At 49.1% G+C, this 24,202-nt stretch overlaps 8 protein-coding genes across 8 annotated transcripts; 5 read left to right on the forward strand and 3 right to left on the reverse strand.

Annotated features, from left to right (window-relative positions):
• Nucleotides 1-675: 675 nt before the first annotated feature.
• N7533_012206 (uncharacterized protein) lies at nt 676-1,638 on the forward strand (the record flags this gene model as incomplete). Its single annotated transcript, XM_057108856.1, has 2 exons — nt 676-992; nt 1,080-1,638. The coding sequence occupies 2 exons, from the start codon at nt 676-678 to the stop codon at nt 1,636-1,638; spliced, it is 876 nt and encodes a 291-aa protein (XP_056953957.1).
• Nucleotides 1,639-3,030: 1,392 nt separating this feature from the next.
• N7533_012207 (uncharacterized protein) lies at nt 3,031-3,687 on the forward strand (the record flags this gene model as incomplete). Its single annotated transcript, XM_057108857.1, has 1 exon — nt 3,031-3,687. One exon carries the CDS (start codon nt 3,031-3,033, stop codon nt 3,685-3,687), a length of 657 nt encoding a protein of 218 aa, XP_056953958.1.
• A 1,937-nt stretch (nt 3,688-5,624) lies between these two features.
• Nucleotides 5,625-6,620, reverse strand: N7533_012208 (uncharacterized protein; the record flags this gene model as incomplete). The annotated part of the gene is made up of 1 exon (XM_057108858.1): nt 5,625-6,620. The coding sequence occupies one exon, from the start codon at nt 6,618-6,620 to the stop codon at nt 5,625-5,627; it is 996 nt and encodes a 331-aa protein (XP_056953959.1).
• A 1,096-nt stretch (nt 6,621-7,716) lies between these two features.
• Nucleotides 7,717-9,499, forward strand: N7533_012209 (cytochrome P450; the record flags this gene model as incomplete). The annotated part of the gene is made up of 4 exons (XM_057108859.1): nt 7,717-7,929; nt 7,983-8,019; nt 8,095-8,186; nt 8,378-9,499. 4 exons carry the CDS (start codon nt 7,717-7,719, stop codon nt 9,497-9,499), a joined length of 1,464 nt encoding a protein of 487 aa, XP_056953960.1.
• A 758-nt stretch (nt 9,500-10,257) lies between these two features.
• On the reverse strand, nt 10,258-11,467 carry N7533_012210 (electron transfer flavoprotein subunit alpha/FixB family protein; the record flags this gene model as incomplete). The annotated part of the gene is made up of 4 exons (XM_057108860.1): nt 10,258-10,862; nt 10,906-10,923; nt 10,980-11,073; nt 11,162-11,467. The coding sequence occupies 4 exons, from the start codon at nt 11,465-11,467 to the stop codon at nt 10,258-10,260; spliced, it is 1,023 nt and encodes a 340-aa protein (XP_056953961.1).
• A 718-nt stretch (nt 11,468-12,185) lies between these two features.
• On the reverse strand, nt 12,186-13,532 carry N7533_012211 (uncharacterized protein; the record flags this gene model as incomplete). The annotated part of the gene is made up of 1 exon (XM_057108861.1): nt 12,186-13,532. The coding sequence occupies one exon, from the start codon at nt 13,530-13,532 to the stop codon at nt 12,186-12,188; it is 1,347 nt and encodes a 448-aa protein (XP_056953962.1).
• Nucleotides 13,533-17,396: 3,864 nt separating this feature from the next.
• sun1 (SUN family protein UTH1) lies at nt 17,397-18,802 on the forward strand (the record flags this gene model as incomplete). The annotated part of the gene is made up of 2 exons (XM_057108862.1): nt 17,397-18,698; nt 18,755-18,802. The coding sequence occupies 2 exons, from the start codon at nt 17,397-17,399 to the stop codon at nt 18,800-18,802; spliced, it is 1,350 nt and encodes a 449-aa protein (XP_056953963.1).
• Nucleotides 18,803-21,453: 2,651 nt separating this feature from the next.
• On the forward strand, nt 21,454-23,044 carry fhdA (putative transcription factor Tos4; the record flags this gene model as incomplete). The annotated part of the gene is made up of 2 exons (XM_057108863.1): nt 21,454-22,959; nt 23,018-23,044. 2 exons carry the CDS (start codon nt 21,454-21,456, stop codon nt 23,042-23,044), a joined length of 1,533 nt encoding a protein of 510 aa, XP_056953964.1.
• Nucleotides 23,045-24,202: the final 1,158 nt, after the last annotated feature.

Genomic DNA, 24,202 nt, shown 5'->3' on the forward strand with positions numbered 1-24,202 from the left:
TCAACGTCTACAACGAGGCATGAGAGAAGACTTCACAACACGGAATACCCTGAACCTTGTGGGCAGTGGTCCTCGAAAACTACGGAGTAGGAAAAACTTCGAAGAACTTCCTGGAGTCGGCCTCATGGGGGCCGGCGCTTCCGTTTCTTGGCTTCGGTTCCCCGAGGGTCTTGGGGTGGGGACGATAACTGAATCGGCTCAATCGTATCTAAGCATGAAATGGACGTGCTCAGCCTCGCCTGATGGGCACGCCGATCTTACCGATCGAGCGACCAAGCAGGGCGGAAAGCCAGTGGATCTACCGAGTACAAAATGCCTATTCCAATTGAAGGATCTGGCGTTATACAAATCCCACGCAGTATATGATGGAGTTGGAAAAATTAAAAATCCCAACCCCACACCCACAATGTGATGATCTAGAACAGAACGGTGATGCATCTCAATTCTTTCGGCCCCCCCATCATAATCCACTCCATGGCTGATCCCCTCATTTAACAAGAGGTGGAAATCCACCTAATTTTTTAAGCGCGCGCTTCACATTATAGAAAGCCCATCCCAGACTTAGTGACTACATACTTAGCGTGTCAGGGATGTTGAATAGTCTATCTAGGGGGCACTTCCCCTCGCAAAACCTTTCTACCTCGTCTATCTAGCATACGGGCACAGCTGGACGTCATGTCGGCCACCACTGACAGCCCTATACCCCTAACCACCACATTCACCCCTCCAGCAGCATGTTTTACCAACACATGGCTTATCGAATACGTTTCTGGAACCGACTACTACGACAAAATCGTAACTGGAACCGATACTAGCTGGTGGATGAGTCTGGGCCCTAGAAATACCGGGTTTTGTTATCCTTCGGGCTATCAGGCCAGTAGTACAGACTTCTACTACTCCCCAGGGATATGCCCCTCGGGGTATTGGGTTGCTAAAGACCGCACGGTGACATCTGACGGAGAGGAAGAAACACGGGCTACATGCTGCCCAGAGTAAGTGAATCCTGCAAGTGTCGCAATCGATCTCCTCTGGCAGGAGGTAGAATGCTCTCGGGAATCTTGACTGATAACCTGGTCCAGCAACTATACAGCCAATCCGGATACCACCAGGCTGTCCTGGTACACACACAACGTGTGTACGTCCTACAATGCGTACTCAGATCAACTTTGGACTTTCACAAAAGCCGGCACGACCTCGAGTACGATAAGAGCGGACGGGATCAATGCCCAGGGTATCTCTATACGCTGGAAATCTGGCGACTTTGCACCGAAAACAACCACAGCGGGCACCATTACCAGCAGCCCCATTAGCGAATCTACAACAGGAGCTGCCACCCAAGATGCAGCAAATGGAACCAGTGGCACTCTTTCTACGGGCGTCAAAGCCGGAATCGGGGTCGCTGCGGCAGTGGGGGCAATAATGATGGTGACAATCGCGGTTTTGTGCTGGATGGTCCGGCGTAAGAATAAAAGGGCAGAAGAGGCAGAAGAGGCGGGGAAAGTCATGATCAGCGCGTCTGGGAGGCCACAAATTCCCTTGGAATTGAATGCTATGTATATACAACGTGCTGAGCTAGATCCACGGGGAAGGCAGATACCGGTGGAATTGGATACCGGCACGGGGGTTGAGAAGTTCTAAGTTCCTGCGCAGCTGGTGTAGTACTATTACTACCAGTGATAATACTAATAATCCTGGAATTTTTCGCGAAAGAACTTGAAGCTATTACTACTAAGTATTCTGTGACCTTCCATGATATGTCCCACTTTGGAGAGACTCTCGAGGCCATGACATGTGTATGCCAGAAGGCATCTCCGGTACTCCAACTGTGATATCTGATTATTCAAACTCACTCGAGGTCGCTGGGGGTGCCTCATTCGTGTCCCCAGTAGTTGGGTCCGGACGGAATGGGCTACTGTAAGAAGTCCAAGCGCTCCAGAGGCTTGCTGCAGACTTAGAGAGGCGTGTGATTGAGGCTACCATTATCAATCATCATTCCGAGGATACAAAGAGAACTCAGTTGTTTGTTTCTTTCACTCACATCCTTTCAAGGCATTTACAACACTTAATATATGCTTTATTTATTACTATGCGTATGTTTAATATTTTCGACTCTTCAACTTTATCTGCACAGTATCCATGGATACACTGTGGCCAGCAGATCCGTGGAATAACGAAGTAAGCCAAGATGCTTCCTGGAAGGCCCTAGCCCGCAAGCCAGAACAATTGACTCATAATAGCATGGAATCAAGATTATATGTCCGTTATAGCAAAGAAACTATATTTTTGGATTTTTATTGCAAGTTAACTAGGTTTCGAATATAATAATAGCACAGGAACAAGCAACTATGAGCACTAGGATTGCGAGTGCTGGGCTACGGGATTCATTATCGTTGAAACCCCCATCACTAGTTACTATGTTCTTTCTGCCAGGAAATACCTGGTCTCGCTATCCAGCGTGACTCTTCTAGACTGGACAAGCTCTGGGTCGGGAGCAGATGGTAATGTTGTGAGTCGACTATTTTAGGTATACTGGGCGTTCGCTAATCCTCTCACATTGGCAACGTTTGGGACTTGAGGAATATGAACTTTTCCGCATGAAAGGAATGCAGAAAATTACTGCGTCTACATATTTCCAGACAAATGCTTTTCAGACCGCTTTCTATGAAACTTACTACGTTTTACAATTCATCTCTGGGACAGCGAATGATGCATTCCTAATCAGCAGTGTCATACTTGAGGCTCTATAATGAAGTGAGTTCGCTGAGTACCTAGGTAACTGCTTAGCCGCGATCAAAAGCACCGCTAGCCATGATTTATCACTTATAGACCAGCTGATGACCAGAGGTGACTCCGAGATAAATTTATATCTTTCATCATTTCGTGGAGTGCGCCTGGTAGCCCGAGATCACATGACTCACCTAGTCATTTTCGTCCTGATTTTCTCCATTTGATCGGCGTTCAAGGTTATTACTTTCCTTCGGGGACTGGCTCTTCTACCTTTGTCTCTATGAAAGATTCCATATTCCCACTATGACGGCCTCATCCGATCCATCCGCCCAACAGACCGCCACAAAACAGTCATGGAAAGCTAATTTTAGCCAGAAACAGCTTGAAAGAAAACGCCATGTCGATCGAATCAGCCAACGCCGAAATCGGCAGAAGTCCAAGGAGACAGCTACCCTCTTCAAAGACAAGATGGATCTGCTCGTGGAAGGCGACCACAAAACTTTGCTCGAGCGGATGTCCATGGAAAACGACGCTATGAAAGCCAAGTTAGATATGTTCAAGGCCAAGTTTGAACATGTACATCGCATCTCGAAAGAATGTTTGCAGGTCGACGCGGATTCGGATTGTTCGCGTTTTTCAAATCCATCAAGCTCGATATTTGTGTCGCCCGAGAGGGAAACCACAGCAAACAGCAGTGCTGTAGATGGTCAGCTGGGGAATGTTTCCGATATGCTTAGGCGGAGCTTCTCGCAACAGCCATCCATATTCTTTGGTATTATGGAGGCGATGGAACATGGTTCAGATCTTGAATCACAGGAAATATCCTCCCATCGATTTATCGAGACCGTTTTGGCCTGGAAATATTCCAAAGGTCTCACAGATGGCCTCGATTATCTTGCCCGGCATTATAATCTACGCGGTCTTACGGAGGATTTTGCGAAGGATGGTAAGATCATTTGACCGGAGCCTTGATGAGATGAAATTGGCTAGAACCAGTCACTTATTCGAACATTTCTAGACGTGCTTTACTCCAAGATCACCACTAGTGATTTTTACTCAACACTCCTACGGTTATTGCACAATCACCCTGGGACAGTGGGCTTGGATCAACCCGTGAGGCAGGGGCCTCGAGAAATACTCTCGCCATCGCAGGACAAAAATACCAGCCACCTAGATTTAACTCGCCGCCGAACAGCCTTTCTGGCATACCAGCTTGTGTTACCTTGGCAAGACTTTTGCCGGTCCCATATGGAGCAAATAGCTTTGTTCTGGGCCCAGTATCGGCACCTACTCGTACGATGATCCTACTACTCTCCTCCAGGGCCTTTCCTTCCAAATGATCAAGTTAAAGAGAAATTATGTAGTGGAGCTGACTTTTCATTTGGATAGATTTTTGTGTTTCCATCTACTGAGAATCTTGAGAAGTGCCCTGTTTGGTACCGCCCTGAGCCGACGAGGCTTCTTCGAGATAATCCGGGTTGTATAGATTTCATGATCTGGTGAGTGTAGTCACACGGAATATCGGACAGAGGAAATTAAAATTCAAGCCTTCTAACCACGAATCAATTTTCCCATCAAACAGGTCTCGTGCCCGTGAGCGATTGATCAAGACCTGGCGCGATTATGATACAGTGAATTTGATCGGGAATTTCATCAAGGGATTCAGTATTTGCACTACAGGAAATCTCGGGGGGGCCTCTGGTATATGCGAAAAATGACAACGAGCTCGAGTTATCGGAAAGTTTCGAGAAAATCATCGCCCCCACTTCTAACTTCCACGAACAATCTCATTTTCTTGCCCGCTATACGGACCTTGCAGCAGATATCTACGCCGACTCATGCTTGATATCTGTCACATCGCCAAGTGGCAACGGAGCTGTATCTTCTCTCTTTCCTACTTCCAGGTCAATGCTCGATACTCGTATTCCATTGCGGGGAAGAGAACCAGTCTCTTTTTCTGGCCAGCTGTCATCATACCTGTACCCAACAGCAGGATACTGCTCACATCTTGGAGCCACGGTAGCCGACGTTGCAGCAGACTTTTTCATACCCATTGGCTTCGGTGAGCCACAATATACGACCCCTATTCATAATACAAATGCTTTCTTTCACCAAACTGTTCACGATACCCCGCCCTCCTGGTTCTCGAATAACGACGAGAAAGGGCAGGATCATGCCACGGTGCTCACGGATTTCAATTCTGTGCCAGGTGGAGAAAATGACCAGCTGGCCTTTGAGAATTCAGATGCTTTTGGTCTCGGCCATTCCTCACTTTCTTTCCATTATGTGCCAGAGGACACACTATAAGCGGTCGCTCCTGATCGTGGTATCGCTACGGTATCCATGGATGGCTTACTAAATCAGCACCATTCTTATATTGAATTTTTCACAAATAAAGATGCTTTGCATACCAATATAAACTAGTACGTATATGCATACAGCTGACGGTGATGGGTCTATTCTTCCTCGCGACACTTGCGATATCTTTTTAGCTTCCTTCTCTATCTTCTCCAAAGAGCAATTACATTCCAGCCCACACTTATCACCCTGCATATACTCTGAATTCTTCTACTTAGTATTTGGCTTTTTCCCTAGACTTAAATGTCGTGTTTTGGGGATCATTATACCTAGGTACGTTCTTACCTGTCAGCAGAGTACTACTAGTATTATATGGAGACATTTATTCACCAAAGAAACCCTCTGCTAGATAGTTGCTTTGGCCGAACAGAATACTAGTATTTTACTACTCCTAAGTATCTACATACAATCGCATATCTTTCATCAGCAACCGCATTACTCAACCGTGCCGGCGAAAGGGTATGACTGGACTTGAAGAGGCGAGGCTGAACTTGAAATCATGGTCGCATCAAATCAGAGAAACAGAAAAGTTTACCTCACTATTCCTGCAATCCTACCATTTCCATCGATTTTGCCCACAATTTAGCTTCTGCATCAGGGTTGTAGGCCCAGGCGGCATAACCTGCCATTTGGCCATTCTCTCCCGGTGTATTTGGACCCGCAATAGAGCAGTTTTCCAGATATTTGCCACCTTTTCCCTCCAGTTCTTTAGAGATGGCAGCCCAAACAGACGTCGCCGCACCCTGTTCCGGACATTTCCAGTATCTTGCCCCGTCCTTGTCTTGTGTCCAGGCCTTCATTTCCTCTGGAACATGTCGCTGGAGGTCTGTGGCAATTCCGCCCGGGTGTAAGCTGAAGGCGTGAAGGCCATTAGACCCATAAAGTCGCTCAACGCAATTTGCAGTCCAAATGCCTGCAGTTTTGCTTTGACCATATGCTTTCCAATGGTTATATTCCCCTTCCAAGTTGATATTATCGAAGCTGACATCACCATAGTTGTGAGCAACTGATGACACTATCACATAACGAGAATTGAAATTCGGGGTCGACGAAGTGAGAAGGATTGGTTTCAACAAATTTAGAAGCAAAAAATGGGCCAGGTGGTTGACGCCGAACTGTGTTTCGAAACCATCTAGAGTACGGCTTTCCGCACATGCCATGACGCCGGCATTAGCGATGAGGATATTGAGGGTTGAGCATTCGGCTTTGAATTGATCTGCACAGGCGCGGACAGATGCGAGTGAGTTTAAATCGAGGGGCAATAAGTGTACCCGGGGGCTGCCAACGATGCCGGAAACTTGAAGCGCGGCTCTCATTTTCTTGAGATCGCGAGCAGCAAGGTATAAAGTGGCACCGGACTCATAAAGGGCCTTGGCAGTTTGAACACCCAACCCAGATGAACAGCCTGTAATAAATATCACTTTTCCCTCGAGTTTTCCGACAAGATCTTCATCTTGTAAGATTTGAAGGGCGGTTGGTCGGGCGTCACCTGGCCCTGACGGTGATTTGTGAGCGGCTTCATAGTTGCCGGGCATTTCAGGTATGAAGAATGTTTCTTTCCTCAGTGTAAATTCAGAATGATGATCAGAATCCATCAATAATCGTGACCTGGTAAATATTTATAGAGTACTTCAGATCGGCGTTCCTAGTAGGCAGGCAGCTAAACTCCTATCTCCGGAAAACCGGTAAATGCGCTCACATTTACCGAAGAGACGAGGCCCCACGGCTTTCCCAATATGTCAAAAGACTTTATTGAGTCCAAGACCTTCCGTTTCCGAGATTGTGTACACTTGATCCTGGTAAATTTTGGATTCCATAATTTCAAAGTTGCCAACCGAGTCGTAGCCAACGACTCGTAGCTCAGTGGTCGTTTCCCGCCTTGCCAGCTTCTTTATCGCTAATTGGCCGCTCGTACGTATTTGAAGCTCTATTGTGGGACAGTGGGGCTTGATGCAACCAGTCATTCATTGCCAATTGAACAATGTAGTGTAGGGGGTCCTTTTAATGCTGATCAAATGCCCCACCCACAGGTGAAAAGCCAGCTACGTGCTAAAAAAAATCATATGGATCCTATACAACACTGGACATAACTTTATGAAAATTCTCTCTCATCATCTCCACTAACTGGGATGTGGGAATTCAATAGTCGTTACGAGATTTTTTATTTCCCAATCATTCAAGTTACTACTAGTCAATCTGCTTCGAGTTGTCACTTGCACATGTGTACATATAGTATAGGATGGTGTAAGACGACAGCGCTAGGAATACCCCACACCGACTAGTATTTGTAGTATTAGTACTCCACTGGCAGATTTCCATAGTATGCAATAACATAATTTGCGTTGAATGAAGAGCTCCCTGTGACCTAACCGGTGAACTCCTTATTCGGATAATCTCGGATCTGCAGCGCTACCACTATGGTTAAGACGATTATCAAGGAACCTCGATTTTCCATACCGGATCTCGGGAGACAAGACTGAGGCAGAATACCGGATCGCGGGAAAAACGGCTCCGTGTTTCAGTGAAGACCGGCTGCAGAAATTTGAATTAATTCTGAAGAATATGCAAGGTACAAAAGGACAGTGAAAGCACCACTCCATGGTCTTTACTCCGATGTCCTCATATCGAACCATGGAAGGCCCGCATTTTTGGATTGTCGCGTGCGACATTCGAGCATTTATTTTAGCCGCCCTTATTGTTGTTGCCTACATCATCATCCCTTGGTTTAATTGTAAACTACGCCTGGGCAAACTTCCAACGGTCGAGACGAACGAAGGTGCAGAAGAGTGGAGGAAAACTTACTTGCAGTCTGCAAGCAAGCTGTACCGTGATGGATATCACAAAGTATGATCACACACGAATTTCCAATTACAGGACCATGCTGATAAACCAAAAAGTTCAAAGATCAAATCTGGGTCATGCCCACTTCTGATGGTATGATGCCTCAATGATTGATATGGTTGTGATTCATCAACCTTTATGTTGAATACTAACATCTGTTTATCGCAGGCCGGAAGAACGTCGTCGTCCCCGGCCAATTCTTGCCCGAATTGAACAAACTACCTGAAATGGTGCTTAGCTTTCCAGCTGCAATCAAGAAGGTTGGTCATGCTTTGTTTATATTTACGAGTATCAACAATTAATAAATGAAGGTATTGGAAGTCAGATATACTGGGGTTGACCCAGATGAACCAATTGGGCCTTACTGTGTAAGAGCAGATCTAAACCCCGCACTATGTATGCCTCATTATCACATCTCTCTACCCACCAGACCCGCCTTTTCTGATCCTAGATAGCCCGTCTAAGTCCCATTCTCAATCAAGAGATTCGCGATGTGTTGAAGAATGAGATTCCGGCGTGCGAAGACTGGACACCGGTATTTATCTTCCCGAAACTCGTGAAGGTCATAGCGCAGGTTTCTGGGCGCATATTCGTTGGCTCGGAACTTTGCCATGACAAGGATTACCTCGACACTGCTATCAATTACACCACGGAATTAATCGATGCTATGAAGGCAATCAAAAGAATGAACCCATGGCTACGTCCCTTTTTGGCATCGAGATTGCCACAGGTACAGAGAGTCAATGAACGTGAGGAGTTAGCAGTCAAGTTCTTTGAGCCCATTGTGCAAGCTCGGCGTGAGGCCGCCAAAAATCCTGATTATCAGAAACCCGATGATATGCTCCAGTGGTTTCTGAATCGAAGCGATCAGTGCAAGTCCCAATCACTGCGACACATCGTTAAAATGCAACTTCTCATGATCTTCGCCGGGATTCACAACACTACCGTCACTACGACCAATATCCTTTACAACCTGGCGGTAACTCCGGATTATATACCGCCTCTACGTGAAGAAATTCAGACGGTGATAGGAGATAATGGAGGTGTACTCACCTCACGTGCACTGCAGCAGCTGGAAAAGCTTGACTCATATATGAAGGAAACACTCCGTTTTCATCCACCAGAAATCACCTCTTTCTCCCGTCAGGCAGTTGGAGGAATCACGCTATCTAATGGTCAATATATACCATCTGGTAGTTTTATCGAGACCCCAGCGCATGCCATATATCAAGATAACGCCACCTTCCCTGACAGCGATACTTTTGACGGCTTTCGATTCTACAAAATCCGACAGGGCGGGAGCGCGGCGCTGGGCGCTCGCAATCAATTCGTTACTTCGAACGAGCAAAATCTTGTCTTTGGATATGGAAAACATGCGTGCCCAGGGAGGTTCCTAGCTGCTGCTGAGATCAAGATGATCTTGTCCAAGATACTACTGGAATATGATTTCAAAGTTGTGGGTGATGAGACAAAGAGATATCAGAATTACGAGCTTGGTCGAGTGGTAAGTACTGCAAAAGCCCTGACATACCCCAACGGTCAACTGAATAGGGACAGATTATACCTGAAGTAAATAAGCCCTTGCTCTTCAAAAGAGCTGAGGCCTAATATCAAGCGAGTTCCTAGACTGGGATCGCTAAAAAGGGCTTGAAAGATTCAATTGCTCAGATGAAGAAAGGATCTATCGTCTTCTAACAAGATGGAGGAGCATATGAGGCGTAGTGGACCGAGTGATATTGAAGGAGATGAAAGCGATCTGACGAGAACGGGTATACTTGAGAAAGGAATACCTAAGTATGTTTTCCGGCAAAAAGTGATAGATCGTAGTTACTGGCACCTGGGCAGTAACTTCGCTTTCTGACAAGTTAGTGTTGAGAGTCTGGCTACCGCTGGTATGGCCGGACGAGTTTCCTTGAAGGGAGAACTGAAGGTGCTTTTTTTGCAATGTAATAGTACTGTAATATTTACAACTCTTCAATCTTATCTGCACAATATCCATTGTTGCCAGCATATCCGTAGAATGACGAAGAAAGACAAAATGCTTCCTAGGTGGCCCCAGTGCGCAATCCTAAACAATTGACTCATACTAGCATAGAATCAAGATTATATCCCGTTATAACCACTAATCATCCTACAAATAACCCTATCGAGAAAGGCAAGCTGTATTCTGAAATATTTATTGCAAAGTGACTAAGCCTCTCGACTTTAGTCCTCTAATCAGTGATATGGTATTCTGTACGGAAACAAAAGACCCTCAACAAGGTCACGCCAGGAACAAAAGAGAGAGAAAACGGGAAAGCAACAAAACCAGCGCAAGATACTCGTAGATACCTAAGCACTCTTCACCTTCTCCGTAAGCTCAGGAACCTTCTCAAACAGATCACCCACCAGACCAACATCAGCAATCTGGAAGATAGGAGCCTCGGGGTCCTTGTTAATAGCAGCAATAACCTTGCTGTCCTTCATACCAGCCAAGTGCTGAATAGCACCGGAGATACCAGCGCACAGGTACAGCTGAGGAGCGACATTCTTACCAGTCTGGCCAACCTGCAGACTGTTATCGGCGAAGCCACTGTCGACCGCGGCACGGGAAGCACCGATAGCGGCACCAAGCGAGTCAGCAAGCGGGAGCATAATACGGTCGAATTCCTCCTTCGATTTCAGGCCACGGCCGCCGGAGACGACGCGCGAGGCGGTGGCCAGATCGGGACGCTCGGACTTGGCCAGCTCCTCGGACACCCATTCGGTCTGGGCGGCGGCGTTCGAGTCAACGCCGTCGACAACCTCGGCGGATCCGCCCTCAGTCTCGACGCCCTGGAAGGCGGTGCCTCGTACGGTGATCACTTTGACGTTGTCGGTTGATTGGACGGTGAGGATGGCGTTACCGGCGTAGATGGGGCGGACGAAGGCTGTGGTTGTGCGGGTTAGCGAGTTGACTTTCACATGTCAAATTTGTTCTGTCCAATTTGATCAACGTACTGTCCTCGCTTTCAATGCCTGTGATGTCAGAAATTTGCTGGACGTCTAGGAGAGCGGCGACTGGGGAAGAAGACTCTTGCCGAAGGCAGAGTGGCCGGCGACGATGTGGGTGTATTCGCCCTTCTTGATGTTCTCGACCAGAAGAGGGGCATAGTTTTCGGGGAGGCCCTGTTATAGAAAAGAAAGGGTAGATATCAGCTTCTGCTCGCAAGAGGCGATTATGGGAATTATAATCCACGGGTGTATATATGCATACCTTCTCGTATGCATCGCTTTCCACGGCGATAACCTTGTCAAGGCCTTGGATCTTTGCGGCCTCGGCGGCAGAAGTTCCCTTGACACCGCTGCCGGCCAGGAAAGCTGTGACGGGGCCTCCAAGCTTCTGTGCGGCGGCAATTGCGGAGAGAGAGGAGTTCTGCAGCTTGCCCTCGCGCTGCTCGAGAACGGCGAGGGTCGAGAGCAGGCGGGCGAGCGCCGAGGAAGCGGGCTGGCGCAGAGCCCGGGTTGGGTTAAGCTGCGAGCGGGCAGCTCGCAGAGCAGAGTGACGAGCAATCGGAATCATGGCGACGACGTTATCTGGAGTCGAGAAGGTTGTCGTGGTGCTCCCAAGGTGCCAGAAAGGTCGAGGTAGAATCTCGGCGATCCGCGGTGATGTGAGGTGAGGATGTGGTTATCGTCGGGACGCCAAGACCTGCCCGCCCGAGGTCGGACTCGGCTAATGCAGGCATCATATAGCCTGATCGCCGCCGAGCCTAGGGTATGACAATGCTGATAGTCGCCTTTCTTCAAGCCATGACGTCTCCTTAAGGGTTCAATATACGGTTACTGGGGTCTTATTTATTAACAGTCACTTTATTAGTATCTGCGTGAGGTTAAGCAACAGAAAAGAAAGGGTACACACTACTACCAGGTACTTTTAAAGCATTGGAAACAACGGGTATTGTGAAGCAAACCGAGATATTTGAAAGTAAAGCAATTGGCACTATGTGTCTCAAGGCAAGGACCTAGAGATTAGGAACAAAATAGGGGCCATTTGTAGAGCAACCTTGGCAACTTAGGTTTACCATGTTCAAAACTTCGGAGCTACCGCGATGGTGGTTTACGATTATGAATATACTACATCTAACTTCAGGTAAGTGGAGTTGTAAAAAGCAATTCAAGCGTCAAGTCGAACTAGAGAGAAACACAAATGTAGACTAAAAAGACACAGGTGATATTTTGTACGCCGAATAAAACTACCTTTACATGCAGAAACATTAATTAGGCAAATTTATATCCCATCATGAAGTAGACTTTCTCTTCTTCTTGCCTGCAGCCGGGGCTTGAACCTTCACCGTCTCGCCATCATCAAGAGCCTGGGCCTTGAGCTTGGCGAGCTTCTCCTTTCGCGCCGCAACGGACGCCGCCTCCTCCTCCTCATCATCGTCCTCGGCGGGCTTAGACTTCTTGGACTTCTTGCCCTCGACCTGCTTCTCCTCACCGGCAGACTTGCGCTTCTTGCTAGCCTTGGCGGACTCCTCGATTGCAAGGTTCTCGGGCTCGACGACATCGGCGTCCTCCACCCAGAGCTCATTGGCCAGCCAGATGGGCAAAGCGGTGGTGTTGGCACCCTTGACGTGAAGAGCCTTGATGTTCCTCCAGCCCTTGGCGACGAATTTCTCGGTCATTCCATTGACGACGGCGGCGATGTTCTCGGACAGCTGGTCGGCGGTGAACTTGGAGGAGCCGACGCGAACGGCAACGGTAGTGGCGGGGGCAAGGTGGACGGGGGTAGACTGGAGGGTACGCTCGATCTCCTTGGCGACGATCAGAGGGGAAGCGAAGGCGGCGACTCTGTCCTCCTTGGCGGGCTTCTTCTGCTTGGGGTCCTTCTTGATGCGCTTGCCATCCTCCTTCTCGATCTTGGCAATGCGGATGGGGATCGGGCGCTTGCTGGACTTGTAGAAGATCTTTCCGAGGGTAGTGACCAGGCGGGTGATGATCCGGTCATCGGCCAGGAAGACATCGTGCTCGGCGAGCAATTGGCGACGGCTCTCGAAACTCTGGTAGCGGGCCTTGAGCTTGGAGAAGCCAATGACCTTTTCTATGCGGGAGCTGAGCTCGGCTGGGAAAGCAGAGTCGGCAATGATGTCCTTGACGCTGCGCTGGGGGTCGGCGGTGATAACACAGACGCTGAGCGAGGGCGAGGAGTTCAGGGAGTGAGGGACGCTGATCTTTCCGGGCTTCAGGCGGTTCTTGTCCACGACGTGCTTCTTGGTGGTGAGGATGAGCCAGACGGCCTCGTTGGTCAGGGGAGTGCTCTCGTCATCGTCGGAATCATTGTCGCCAATCAGGGTCTTCTTGGTAGCGGACTTCTCCTTCTCCTCTTGGCTGGACTTGATGTGTCGCAGCAACGCGGAGGAAGCTTTGACGACCTGAGAGGAATTAGCGGTTGCGCATTGCTGTTGGGGGGGGTTATGTTTGACGAACCTGGGGGGGTATCGAGCTGATAGGGCGATCCCGATGTCACCTTTGAGGTGAGTGTAGTAGAGGACACCATTTTGACGATATGTAGTCTCAATGGGTTTTTTGCGCCGATATCGAGATCCAAGATCCAAAAAAAAAAATTCCTCGGAAGGCGGTGACATTTTCACCGGGCTTGGCATGGACCCGTTCTAGCCTGAGGCACCCATCCATCATCAATTCGGGCGATCTGGATCGTGGCGAAGCACAACAACTCATTACGCGCTAGATCCATTATCAAGAACTGCGATTTTTGTATAATTCTAGATATATGGTCGGTTTTTTTTTTTTGCTGGTGGTACTTTTATCAACGCATGTCGACAAGTTCGGGCGATGGTAGAGATCATGTTCGCGCTGTCAATCGATGAGGCTATAAACATCAATTTAGATACTCGACCAATGGATTGAAAAGGCCCCAGAATAGTCAACTATTATTTCCATGCTATTCCAACATGCCATTTCAAGTTAACAAGGTTAACTCCGGGGCTTGAAATTGGTTTCTACTGAGGTCCGAGTCACCTGGGCACGGTCATCTTCGAATATATATCTTGGTAAACTATGGTCCACATAACCACAAGAGAGTACCACCACGGAACCAAGCTCCAGGGTTGAACTCGGAACTTTCAAGTTTCAACCCCAGGAACCTTGACAGTAAGATACTATCCAATTCAACACACTTGCAACTTGAATCTTGGTAGACTACATCACTCCGAGTCGCCAGCATTTTGCTCGGGCTTCATACTGCCCAGGTGTCACCACCCACCGCAAACACACACTCTCTGTTGAACATCAAACATCACAGCTGAGCCTTCCAAGGTTGCTGACATTCAAGTTTGAAAGACCAACATGAGCACACGCTCAAGCTATAGTCTACTGTTTGAGGATGTCTCAGACCCTGAAGAAGCAATATGCAGTCGCGCCTAGCAGAACGCCTCTTGTCTCCAAGCAATCAAGCCACCCACACGGCTTAGAAATTTTCTAATAATAGTGAGCCCCAGCTCACCCAGACTCTCCGCGATAACCACGGGATATGGCACATAAATACCCACGCCACAACCTGGCCAATGCTCCCGACATTAGCGGTGGCGATGCTGTGATATTTTCTGTCCGAGTCTATTTTTGACCAGGGCCGACCGCGAGATGAGATTCGGTCAGATAGGTCACGGAGGAGCTGGGTTTGTTTATTTTACATGATCCACGCAAGACGGGTTATATGTATGTACGGAGGAGATGTGTACTTGGGGAATAGGGGCTATCTAGCAAGTACCGAGTACGCCGTAGATATGTAGTATCATGATGCGTACCCCGTACAGGTGTACAAACACAAGTAAAATACTGCATGCACAGAGCGGTATTTGTAGAGCTGCAGAGTTGTGTCGTTATTTGGGTCTGTACTAGCTATTTGGCCCCGGGTTTATCTGGAGGGGATCTTAGTTCTCGTCTTCATCGAGATCAGATGTGGGCTGATTGCAACGGGGCTGAACTGGGTCAGCGGTACTCCATAGAGGTATAAACAGTGGCCCATTTTTTAATCGAGTTGTATCCCACAAGGCTATGAACTTTGCTCCTAAGCGGCTCCACTGAGATGGAATCGTTAATTAATATTTCGCTAAGGAAGAGCGCCACGCAAGCGTGGTGGTCCCGCGTCGCCTCGGATAGGAGCTAGAGAGGGTCTCCTCGGGGGAAGATATGTGAAAAGGAGTCGAACTGCGGAGTACGGAGAAATCCATATATCCTGCGTGGTTGGGTATTGTTCTACTTGGGATCCACGGGATAGATTGAGGTGACGGAGTAGTTCTCGCGAAGGCCCTTGGATGGTACGGAGTAAATTGGCAAAGAATTGGCGCGATGTTTGTTTGCATGTGGCAGGCACCCATATTGTTGCAGTTCCAGTCGGAACCCACGGACTACCGATGCTCGGATCAAAATTAGATCGCAGAGCGAGAACGGGAGATTTGCCGAGTACATATAGACAAAGCGTACAGCATACAACGCGAGAAGTTCGCCCTCGATATGGACGAATAGGTTTGGAGGATATCAGTTGAGTACTTGTACATATATGCCCAGGTGTATCCTGGGATCTCCCCCGTCTGCCATGCGGTGGGTGAGATTGAAATGGGGACTCCGTACGGAGTAGTCTGTACAGTAAGATGGTGACGGTTAGTTCATTACAGGGGGATACGAAGCTAGTTGTAATGAGCTGGATGAGCCATGACGCGGACGATGGGTGAATAAGATTGCAGCGGATCGACAAGCTAGACGCTTATCGACATTTGGAAGGCCTTCTCTTAAGGTACCGGCAGATGCTGTTGATTCCCGCCTCTTTCAATAGTTGGAGGGGGCCCCGATTTTACGAGGGTTGAGATGCGTTCCAGCCGGTGGTATTGATTGGCCCGGAGATCTGGAGAAACGCACCGACGTTAATTAAACCGTTGGTGGACGTCGTCACCCTAGTGGACCACGAGGATTGGACTGCGAAGCCCCTTCCTGGACTAGGGGCAGGGTAATTTGCGGAACAAAGAGTGTTTGGCTGAAAATTGGGTGAGAAGAGGGTGAATACGAAGGGAAGGGGGTTAAGGAGATCCTTCGCACTCGGATAGGGCAGTGGCCCGCCATTGACCCTCGCTGGCGCCCCTGCTGCTCGCAGGTGCAGACACAGGTCTAAGGGTAGGAAGAAGACCACGGCCAGGTCGGGAGAAACCTGCCAGGGGGAGAAGCGGCCCCCCTGGCGCGGTGATCAGCACGAGAGCAGGAATTAACCTTGCGGAGGCTAAGGGGAGAAAACACCCACAGGCTTGGCGCATCTGCCAAGAGTAGGAGTACAGAGTATGGATACAGAGTACGGAGTACTGTGTACTCTGTATAGAATAGGAGAGTCACCTTGACAGAGTTTAGTACTCTGTACGGAGAGAGTGGCAACCAAACGATAATAACAGTGCTACCGAATCATAATAATGGCTAAACGGGCGAACTGAATGATACGGTACCCATGGATACGCAAGGCATTTCGGCAGAGACGCCTAACGGTGATTGGTGTACCTGGATGGTCCCAGCCAAAGTTCACCACTCCCCCCTTTGATTGGTTGACCCCTGGCACATGGTAATTTCCTTTAGGCACGAACCGTAAACAACCATTACGGAGTAAAGAGAAGAGAAGAAAAAATCAATTGCGCCCCACGGAGAAGTGAGATAGACTGCCAAGGCGACAAGAGCAGTCGAGGCCTTTTGGCTAGGGATACTCCGTTGTGCCCAGAGGATCCACCAGGCTGTGTCCCCATAGTACAGAAGACTGTATGGAAATACCGTATCTGTGTATTGTGAAACAATTTCCATGCAGGTCACCCCCTTTTTTGACCAACAACAGTAGTGGGGCAGCCAGGCACAGGCACTACTGGGTACGGAGTACCTGGACGGGTTACCATACTCCGTATTCCCATACACTGAAGACTCAATCCCCTCGCCCCCCTAGGATTCACTCTCTCCTCTTCTCTCCCTCTCTCCCTTTCATTCACTTCGAGTTTTCCTATCCGACCTAGAGGGATTCGTCTCTCATCACACTCTTTTATCGGAAAACACAACACTCTCTTTCAATCTCGATTCCTCAATTTTCGTGTACAGCCTTACGAAAGCGCGCGACTGGTTTGCCGTTGATGTATGTGATGCCAATCTGATCCCCTTACCCCGGAGGAAATGGTGTGCGCTAGAAGACCTCAACTCCACTCATCATCGAGGGATGCGAGAAATGCGCAGAGAAGACGAGCGCATTCATAATATCCCATCGTGTCGTATTGCAAACCGCATTGCGTTGCAATAGATACAGAGGATCATCTTGCTCATCTTCTAGCGCGGCTCTGCCATCTGGGCAGTTGGGGGCCACCCCAGAGGGGCGAGGCATCTACCGAGAGATACAGAAGACATATAGATGGATGCGATGACTGACAGGATTGAATACCAATAGATTTGCAACTTGAAACTCCTCGCAATTCAAAATGAAGTTTTCCAACTCCATTGCCGTGACTCTCGCCACGGCGGGCTCCCTGGTGGCCGCCCACGGCCACGGCCACGCCCACTTCCACAAGCGCGCTGTTGAGACCGAAACCGACACCGCTGTTGTTGCCGGCCCTACCGTCTACGACTTCGTCGTCCTCGAGAACGATGGTGACTCTGAGGAGATCAGCAACAAGGATGCCTGCGCCGGCCTGGCTAACAAGAGCCTCAAGTGGTACGGTGATGCCGTCGCCAACGCCTGCCCTACCAGCACCGCTACTCCTACCCCGTCGAGCACCAGCACCCCGACCCAGACCCCCACCATTGTTGCTCAGGAGCTTCTCGAGACCTCCGCTGCTATCACCCCCAACAGCCCCTCTCCCACCTCCACCGTTGAGCCCGCCACCACCTCCAGCTCCTCGACCTCCAGCGTCGCTTCCACCAGCAGCGCTAGCTCCAGCTCCAGCTCTAGCTCCAGCTCCAGCTCCAGCTCCAGCTCCAGCACTTCCGCCAAGGGCCTGACTGCCGAGTTCCCTGATGGTGAGATCGACTGTGGCACTTTCCCCTCCGACTACGGTGCCGTCGCTCTGGACTACCTTGGCCTCGGTGGTTACTCTGGTATCCAGTATGTCACTCTCCTCGATGAGGTGATCAGCGACATTGTTACCGCTATCAGCGGTGAGTCCTGCACTGACGGCGCCATGTGCTCCTACGCCTGCCCTGCCGGTTACCAAAAGGCCCACTGGCCCTCTACCCAGGGTTCCACTGGCCAGTCCGTTGGTGGTCTCCAGTGCAAGGGTGGCAAGCTGTACCGTACCAACACTGCCCACACCACTCTCTGTATCGAGGGAACTGGTGGCGTTGAGGTCGAGAACAACGTCGGCCAGCACGTCGCTGTCTGCCGTACCGATTACCCCGGCACTGAGTCTGAGACCATCCCTCTGGGTCTTGGCCACGGCGAGACCCAGCCCCTGACCTGCCCTAACGGTGCCACCTACTTCAAGTGGGAGGGCAAGACTACCTCCGCTCAGTACTACGTCAATAACGCCGGTGTTTCCTCCGAGAAGGGTTGCCAGTGGGGTGATGGCTCCTCTCCCATCGGTAACTGGGCCCCCATGAACCTGGGTGTCGGTTACTCCAACGGTGCCACCTGGTTGTCTATGTTCAAGAACGAGCCCACTACCGACGCCGACCTCGATTTCGCCATTACTCTCACCGGCGACGTCTCCATCAAGTGCTCCTACGACGGCAAGGGCAACTTCTACAAGGATGGTGTCAAGATCACCGATGGCAATGGTTGCACTGTAAGTTTTGGAGAACAGAACTATGTCATCAGAACGTTTCTAACATTAAAATACAGGCTTCCTCCACCTCTGGCAAAGCCAAGTTCGTCTTCTCGTCCGCCTAAATTGCTCGTCAATAACAACTGGGCCTCCTCCCGGGAAAAACACGGGCCAATGGCCTTGAATGAGTTCTTCTTTTCGCACTTTACCCCCAGACCCGTCGCGCGGCGAGAGGTCACTCCTGCTTTGCGCTTGTTTCTGTTTCTGTCCATATCACGGTTTTAACTTCTGTGTATCTTAAATTTTATCTTTTTATGAGGGGTCGTTTTTGGGGGGGGAAATCCAATCTTTGTTATTTTTTTCCTCTTCTCTTCTCTTCTAATGGCCTGCAGGGTGAAATTCTTCATCCCGTGGGTTCCTTCTATCTGATTAGACTATTTCAAGTACAACCTTTTGATCAGAATATCCTTGTCTTTATTCATCTTTTCTCTCTTTTTTGGATCTCCACCTTCCGCACGTCTACCTAATTGGCTTCGCCTTCGATCAATTGTGAACCGGCAATTGATCGTTATTCACCGACCTGGTGACTATCATGACAGCGGCGAGCTAATTTCTGGCATAGGATCATGGAATACTCCGCTAGACACCCCGTACTTCCATGTCATTTTGTCAGTAATCCATGATTAACGACCCAATGGTCAACCTCGAAACCTCTTACCCTTTCTCCAATTCAAAAAGATCAGCCTGCTCGAATGTGTCCGATCGCCAACGTTCTAGACCAGACACTCACCCCTTGCCAGCATTTTGACTAGAGACCCAGATCATCTGCAATTCCATGAATTGCACTGGTTCTATCTGGGAAGTCTGCATTACAAGATACGCTAAATGGCAAGGATCGCCGATCTCCTGAGTAACCCTGGCAAGGTTCCCCAGATCAAGAATGTGATCCATCGATCTGACGGGCCACGCTCCGCTTGATGGCCATTGCATCATGGCTGATTCCACTTCGTACTCCGTTAACTCATCTGCCCTTGCTTCAGGTAACTTGTTGCCTATGTGCCGCGTAACATGTACACTGAGGCGAAGACAAGCTTGAAGCTCTATTCTTGAACTGCACTGAGATGTACTCTGTAATCGACTTACTATTGAACCCTGCTGGATGGACTATGGAAGCTTGACAATTAATCTTGAGTGTGCCTGCATTCCGATAGTCTCCCCGGCAAGCGTGGCGTCTTCCAATTCCTGCTCCTCGATTGTCGTTCGTAGCCCTGGAGACTTCATTTACCTTTTTGCTTCCATTTTTCTTCTTCCGATATTCTTGGCTTGGCCCTGGGATGCACATGCTAGGGAAGTAGTTGTCATGGCTGGGATGTATGCCAGTGTGTACTCCGTGCTCCATACTCCATACATTGGATAGCTACAGCATGCGGCCACCTACTTTGCGGTAAGTGGTTTTTTTTTTCTGGCGTAACTGAGTCTGCGTATGCACCTTTAGCCCGAAGGACTTCACCGAGAGGGGTTGGTTGTGCTTTTTTTCTTTTCCCGCCCCGCTATGTTGCTTTGTATCTTGACGGTTCTTACGGTGTGTCTTGAAATCGAAAGTTTCTGCCCCGACGGGGTGAATGTTGCATGAAGTTGGACAACCATTTAATTCTTATAGTTGTAATGAGTGAGTAAGTGTTTATGAATTAGTCACAACTATGATCCAGTAGGTACCATTTCCTAATTATTGCAATTGACTGTGTTCTTGGGTGGGCAATTGACGTGGCGTAAGGTAAGGCAAACCACGCGCCTTCTGGACCCCCGCGGAGTAAAATTTGCTAGCGCGTCAGTTCACGTTGATATCCACTATGCTAGGAGACAATTGCTTTATTCTGAGATTGGGAATTACGGTAGAATGTTTATCAGCAGGATATACATGAATTCTCTGTTCAACCCATTTTATTTCATTTGCCCTTTAGTCTTTGTTGACGTACCTCGGCTTTTGATCTCGGAGGTCTGTACATACAACTAGTATCTCTTGCGGGGGCCATTAGTATTCACTTGTCACAACACATTTCGTAATGAAATGTGCTAGCAGAACTGTCCTCATTTCGAGATCGCCCGATGCCAGGACGACTCAAACATACCACAGGCTGTCACCTTTACATACCAGACTAGAGATAGTTACTGGTCACTCACTGGTTGCTCCATACTTTACTCGCGTGCCCAGCTCCACTATGGTATTGCGTCACGTGAGTTCAGACGCGGTCGCGCCGGGACTCGGTATAGATCAATGCAGGACATACATAGGGAAGTAGATTATGGCTAAGATTTTATTTTTACTTGAATATATCTCTGTACTAGTATTACCACTGTTTCTTCTCTCTCTTCTTTTAAAGTGATTTCCCCATCAATTGGAGCACAGGTGTACCCTAAAAGTAGTGGAGCCCGTGAACCCTCGCCGGCGCCTATCGAACGCGTCGGGCTGTAAGCGTGCATTTCCGCGCAGAACGAGACCCTCCGCCCCAGGACATTCCACCACACACCTTTTCTTCTTCCCCTTCCTAACCTGCCACACCCTTCCCCCACCCCTCTTTTTTTGAGGTCCTTGAGGTCTTAGTGCTGGAATACTCCTCGACTTGTCTCTTTACCTCTTATTTACTCTTCCCTTCTCTCTGTCTCCAATATTTACGCGGGTGACGCGAGTCTTGAGCTCGACTCGCCTCTCGTCCAAAAAAGGAGCTCGTGTGTTGGATTAACTTCAGAATTCTAGGTTCTTCCTATTCCATTCATGATGGAGTCTTCACCTAGTAGGAGCAGCCTGGCTCCTATTGCCGGCACAAAGCGTCCTGCGTCTTTGCTGCCGGCCTTCGAGCCCTTGAGCTCATCCCCCTCTCTGCCTCGTCCTCAGAAGCGTGTTGCACGCGAACCTGCTGTGTCGATGTATCCAACTCCCGTCCCAACCTCGTCCACCCATATCATGTCATCCTCGCCTCCTGCCGCTCGCCAAACTGCCCGTCGTATCTTTTCAGCCTCCTCCGAACGAGCTCCCTTGTCGACTGTGCCGGAACTGATGCTACCGGAAAATGGAGAACCGCTCCTCATGGGTCGGTCAAGTGCTTCGTGCCAACATCAGCTAGCCAACAGTCGCATGATATCTCGTGTTCATGTCAAGGCCACTTACAAACCGGCACCGAACCCCTTCGATCGGGATAGAGTGGAGATTATGTGCATGGGATGGAACGGGATCAAGATCCATTGTCAGGGAAAAAAGTACGATTTGGCCAAAGGAAAAACCTTTACTTCGGACATCAAGGATGCTGATATCATGATTGATGTTCATGAGTCTCGCGTGTTGGTTCAATGGCCCCGGAATGATAATGAGCATGATCGGAAGGACTGCCCATCCACCGACTCTGAACAGACCTGTGATGAAGGCACCCCAACCCAAAGAAGACCTCTTCGTGCTCTCCAAGATAGCCCTTTCCCCGAGAACCAGCGTTTGGCTTCACCGGTGTCTCCCTCGCCTGCAGTGCAACGGGCTATCCCACCGTCCTCGCCGTTGTTCTCTCCCTCGCGCACCAGAGCCCCCGTTGTTGTATACGAAGACCAAGGATCGCCATTGAAGCGCCACAATACTGTTATTGGCATTACTTCCCCCAGTGCTCGTCGTGCCAGTGTACTCCTGCAAAGGTTCCAGGGGAGCGACCTGGGTCGCCACGAGGAGGATTCTGAAGGAGAGAACGATGAGGAGAATGACCCCATCATCCACTCCTTTGGACCTTTCGGCGAGAACCTCCTACCACGCATGGCCTCTTTCACTACCGGTGAATCGCCTGTTCGCTCTGCCCGTCCCCCAAACAGCTTCCTGTCGGCCCAACCTCTCCAGCCCGCTCTACCCCCCAACCAGTCTTTCCACCAACACAGGCGTGAAAAGTCCGCCGAATACACCAAGCCATCAATGGATGACGAGAGCATCACTAGAATCCGCAACCATGCTGCCAACCAGCTCGCCTTCTCCCGTCTCGCCTCCACGCCTTTCTCCACGATCCTGAACAACTTCCCTCCTGATATCCGCAAGTCTGTTGGATCACCTAGCGGCCCTTCAAAATTTGAGATCCGCTCCATTTTGGAAAACACCGATATTATTGGACAAGTCACCCGCCAGGGTAAGGATGCCGCTGGCAAAGCCCTCGAAGCGGAGTACTACTATGTGCCCGACTTTGACCATGACCCCACGCGCCTGGAGGCGCATAAGATGGGCAAGCCTGGCCTGCGTAATTGTCGCAAACAGCACAAGGTTTGTCGAAATCCCCACGTTTTCTCAAAACAAGACATTCTGACTAACGTTTTCATAGCAATATTTCTGGCGCAAGCCGAAATAAACACAGAGATGGAACCCATCTTATCTTCCATTGCCTTTCTGGTTAGATTGGTCTTTTAGTACATATTTGCAGTGTTATTGATTACCCCAGATCCAAGGAGGTGAATCGCATAGCGTGGCGTGAGGCATACCCTGATTTTAATCTGTTTTTTGTTTTTTGTTTTTTGTCTCTTTTGATGCTTGGGTCTGTTTTCATTATTTTTTCCCTCCAATTTTTTCGATTACTGCTCGCTGTCGAATTTTTGGTTGCCCTTCATGATTCTTATGGAGTTGTACGATGTGTGCGTCTGTGTGCAGCGTCAGAGCCAGTGTATCTCTCCCATGTTGGCTGTTTCTCGCGATTGTGTGCGTTCTCATGCATGACGCTTCTCACGGTTGATTCCCTTCCCTCCGTTCCTTTTTCCTGTTTTTTTTTTTGTCTTGGGTCCCTTCGCAATTTTCGTAACCTTGTCTTAGAGTCATCGACCTACCACCCGCTGAGATGATGTCTGATCATATGAGGTCCCTGGGTATCCTTATGCTTGTATTTTTTGATACCTGCGACCCCAGCTCATCTTATCATAGATCGTGCTTGTGTATCTTAGTTCCTTCCTGCTTTCACCTGCCTCATTCTTCCCGTTTCCTTTTCGTTCTCCTTTCCTTCTTGGTAGACTCGAAGACTCATTTGAGGGTTGGATGCTGTCATGACTTGTACGTTAGCTCGTCGAATTTAAAAGCGTTATTCTTTTCATATCCGCTAGGTGCTATCGTAGACTAAATCATTCGATTGGTTTGGTGCAACACTGCCCTTATGATGTTGCGCAGTATTGGTACATCCAACCTTTGTACTAGAATAAGACTCGGCATGTTCATGGCGTTTGGTGCCTTCAACCAGGAACCATGTACACTTACTTGCCAGGTACACCGCTAGTAGTAACTAGTAAGTAGAGAAACATCGCAGTGACAGATTAGGTAAGGTTTATATTCGCGTCATGCAATTCAAGTCTCACACGAATCCCTGAAAGACAAGACTGGGTATCTGTCCAGCTTCGCCAGGTATCGTCATCTATCGCCACTCATCCCCGCATCTACATAACTTATAAGGCAGAACTTAGAACCTCGTCTCAGACCTACTTTTATGATAATACGATTATTTCTACACCTACAGGCAAAATTGCTT

The sequence above is a fragment of the Penicillium manginii genome (genome assembly GCF_028828005.1).
Source record: "Penicillium manginii strain IBT 31320 chromosome Unknown utg000009l:1.0-3297300.0:1.0-3298630.0, whole genome shotgun sequence".
In the NCBI taxonomy this organism is placed as follows: Eukaryota; Fungi; Ascomycota; class Eurotiomycetes; order Eurotiales; family Aspergillaceae; genus Penicillium; species Penicillium manginii.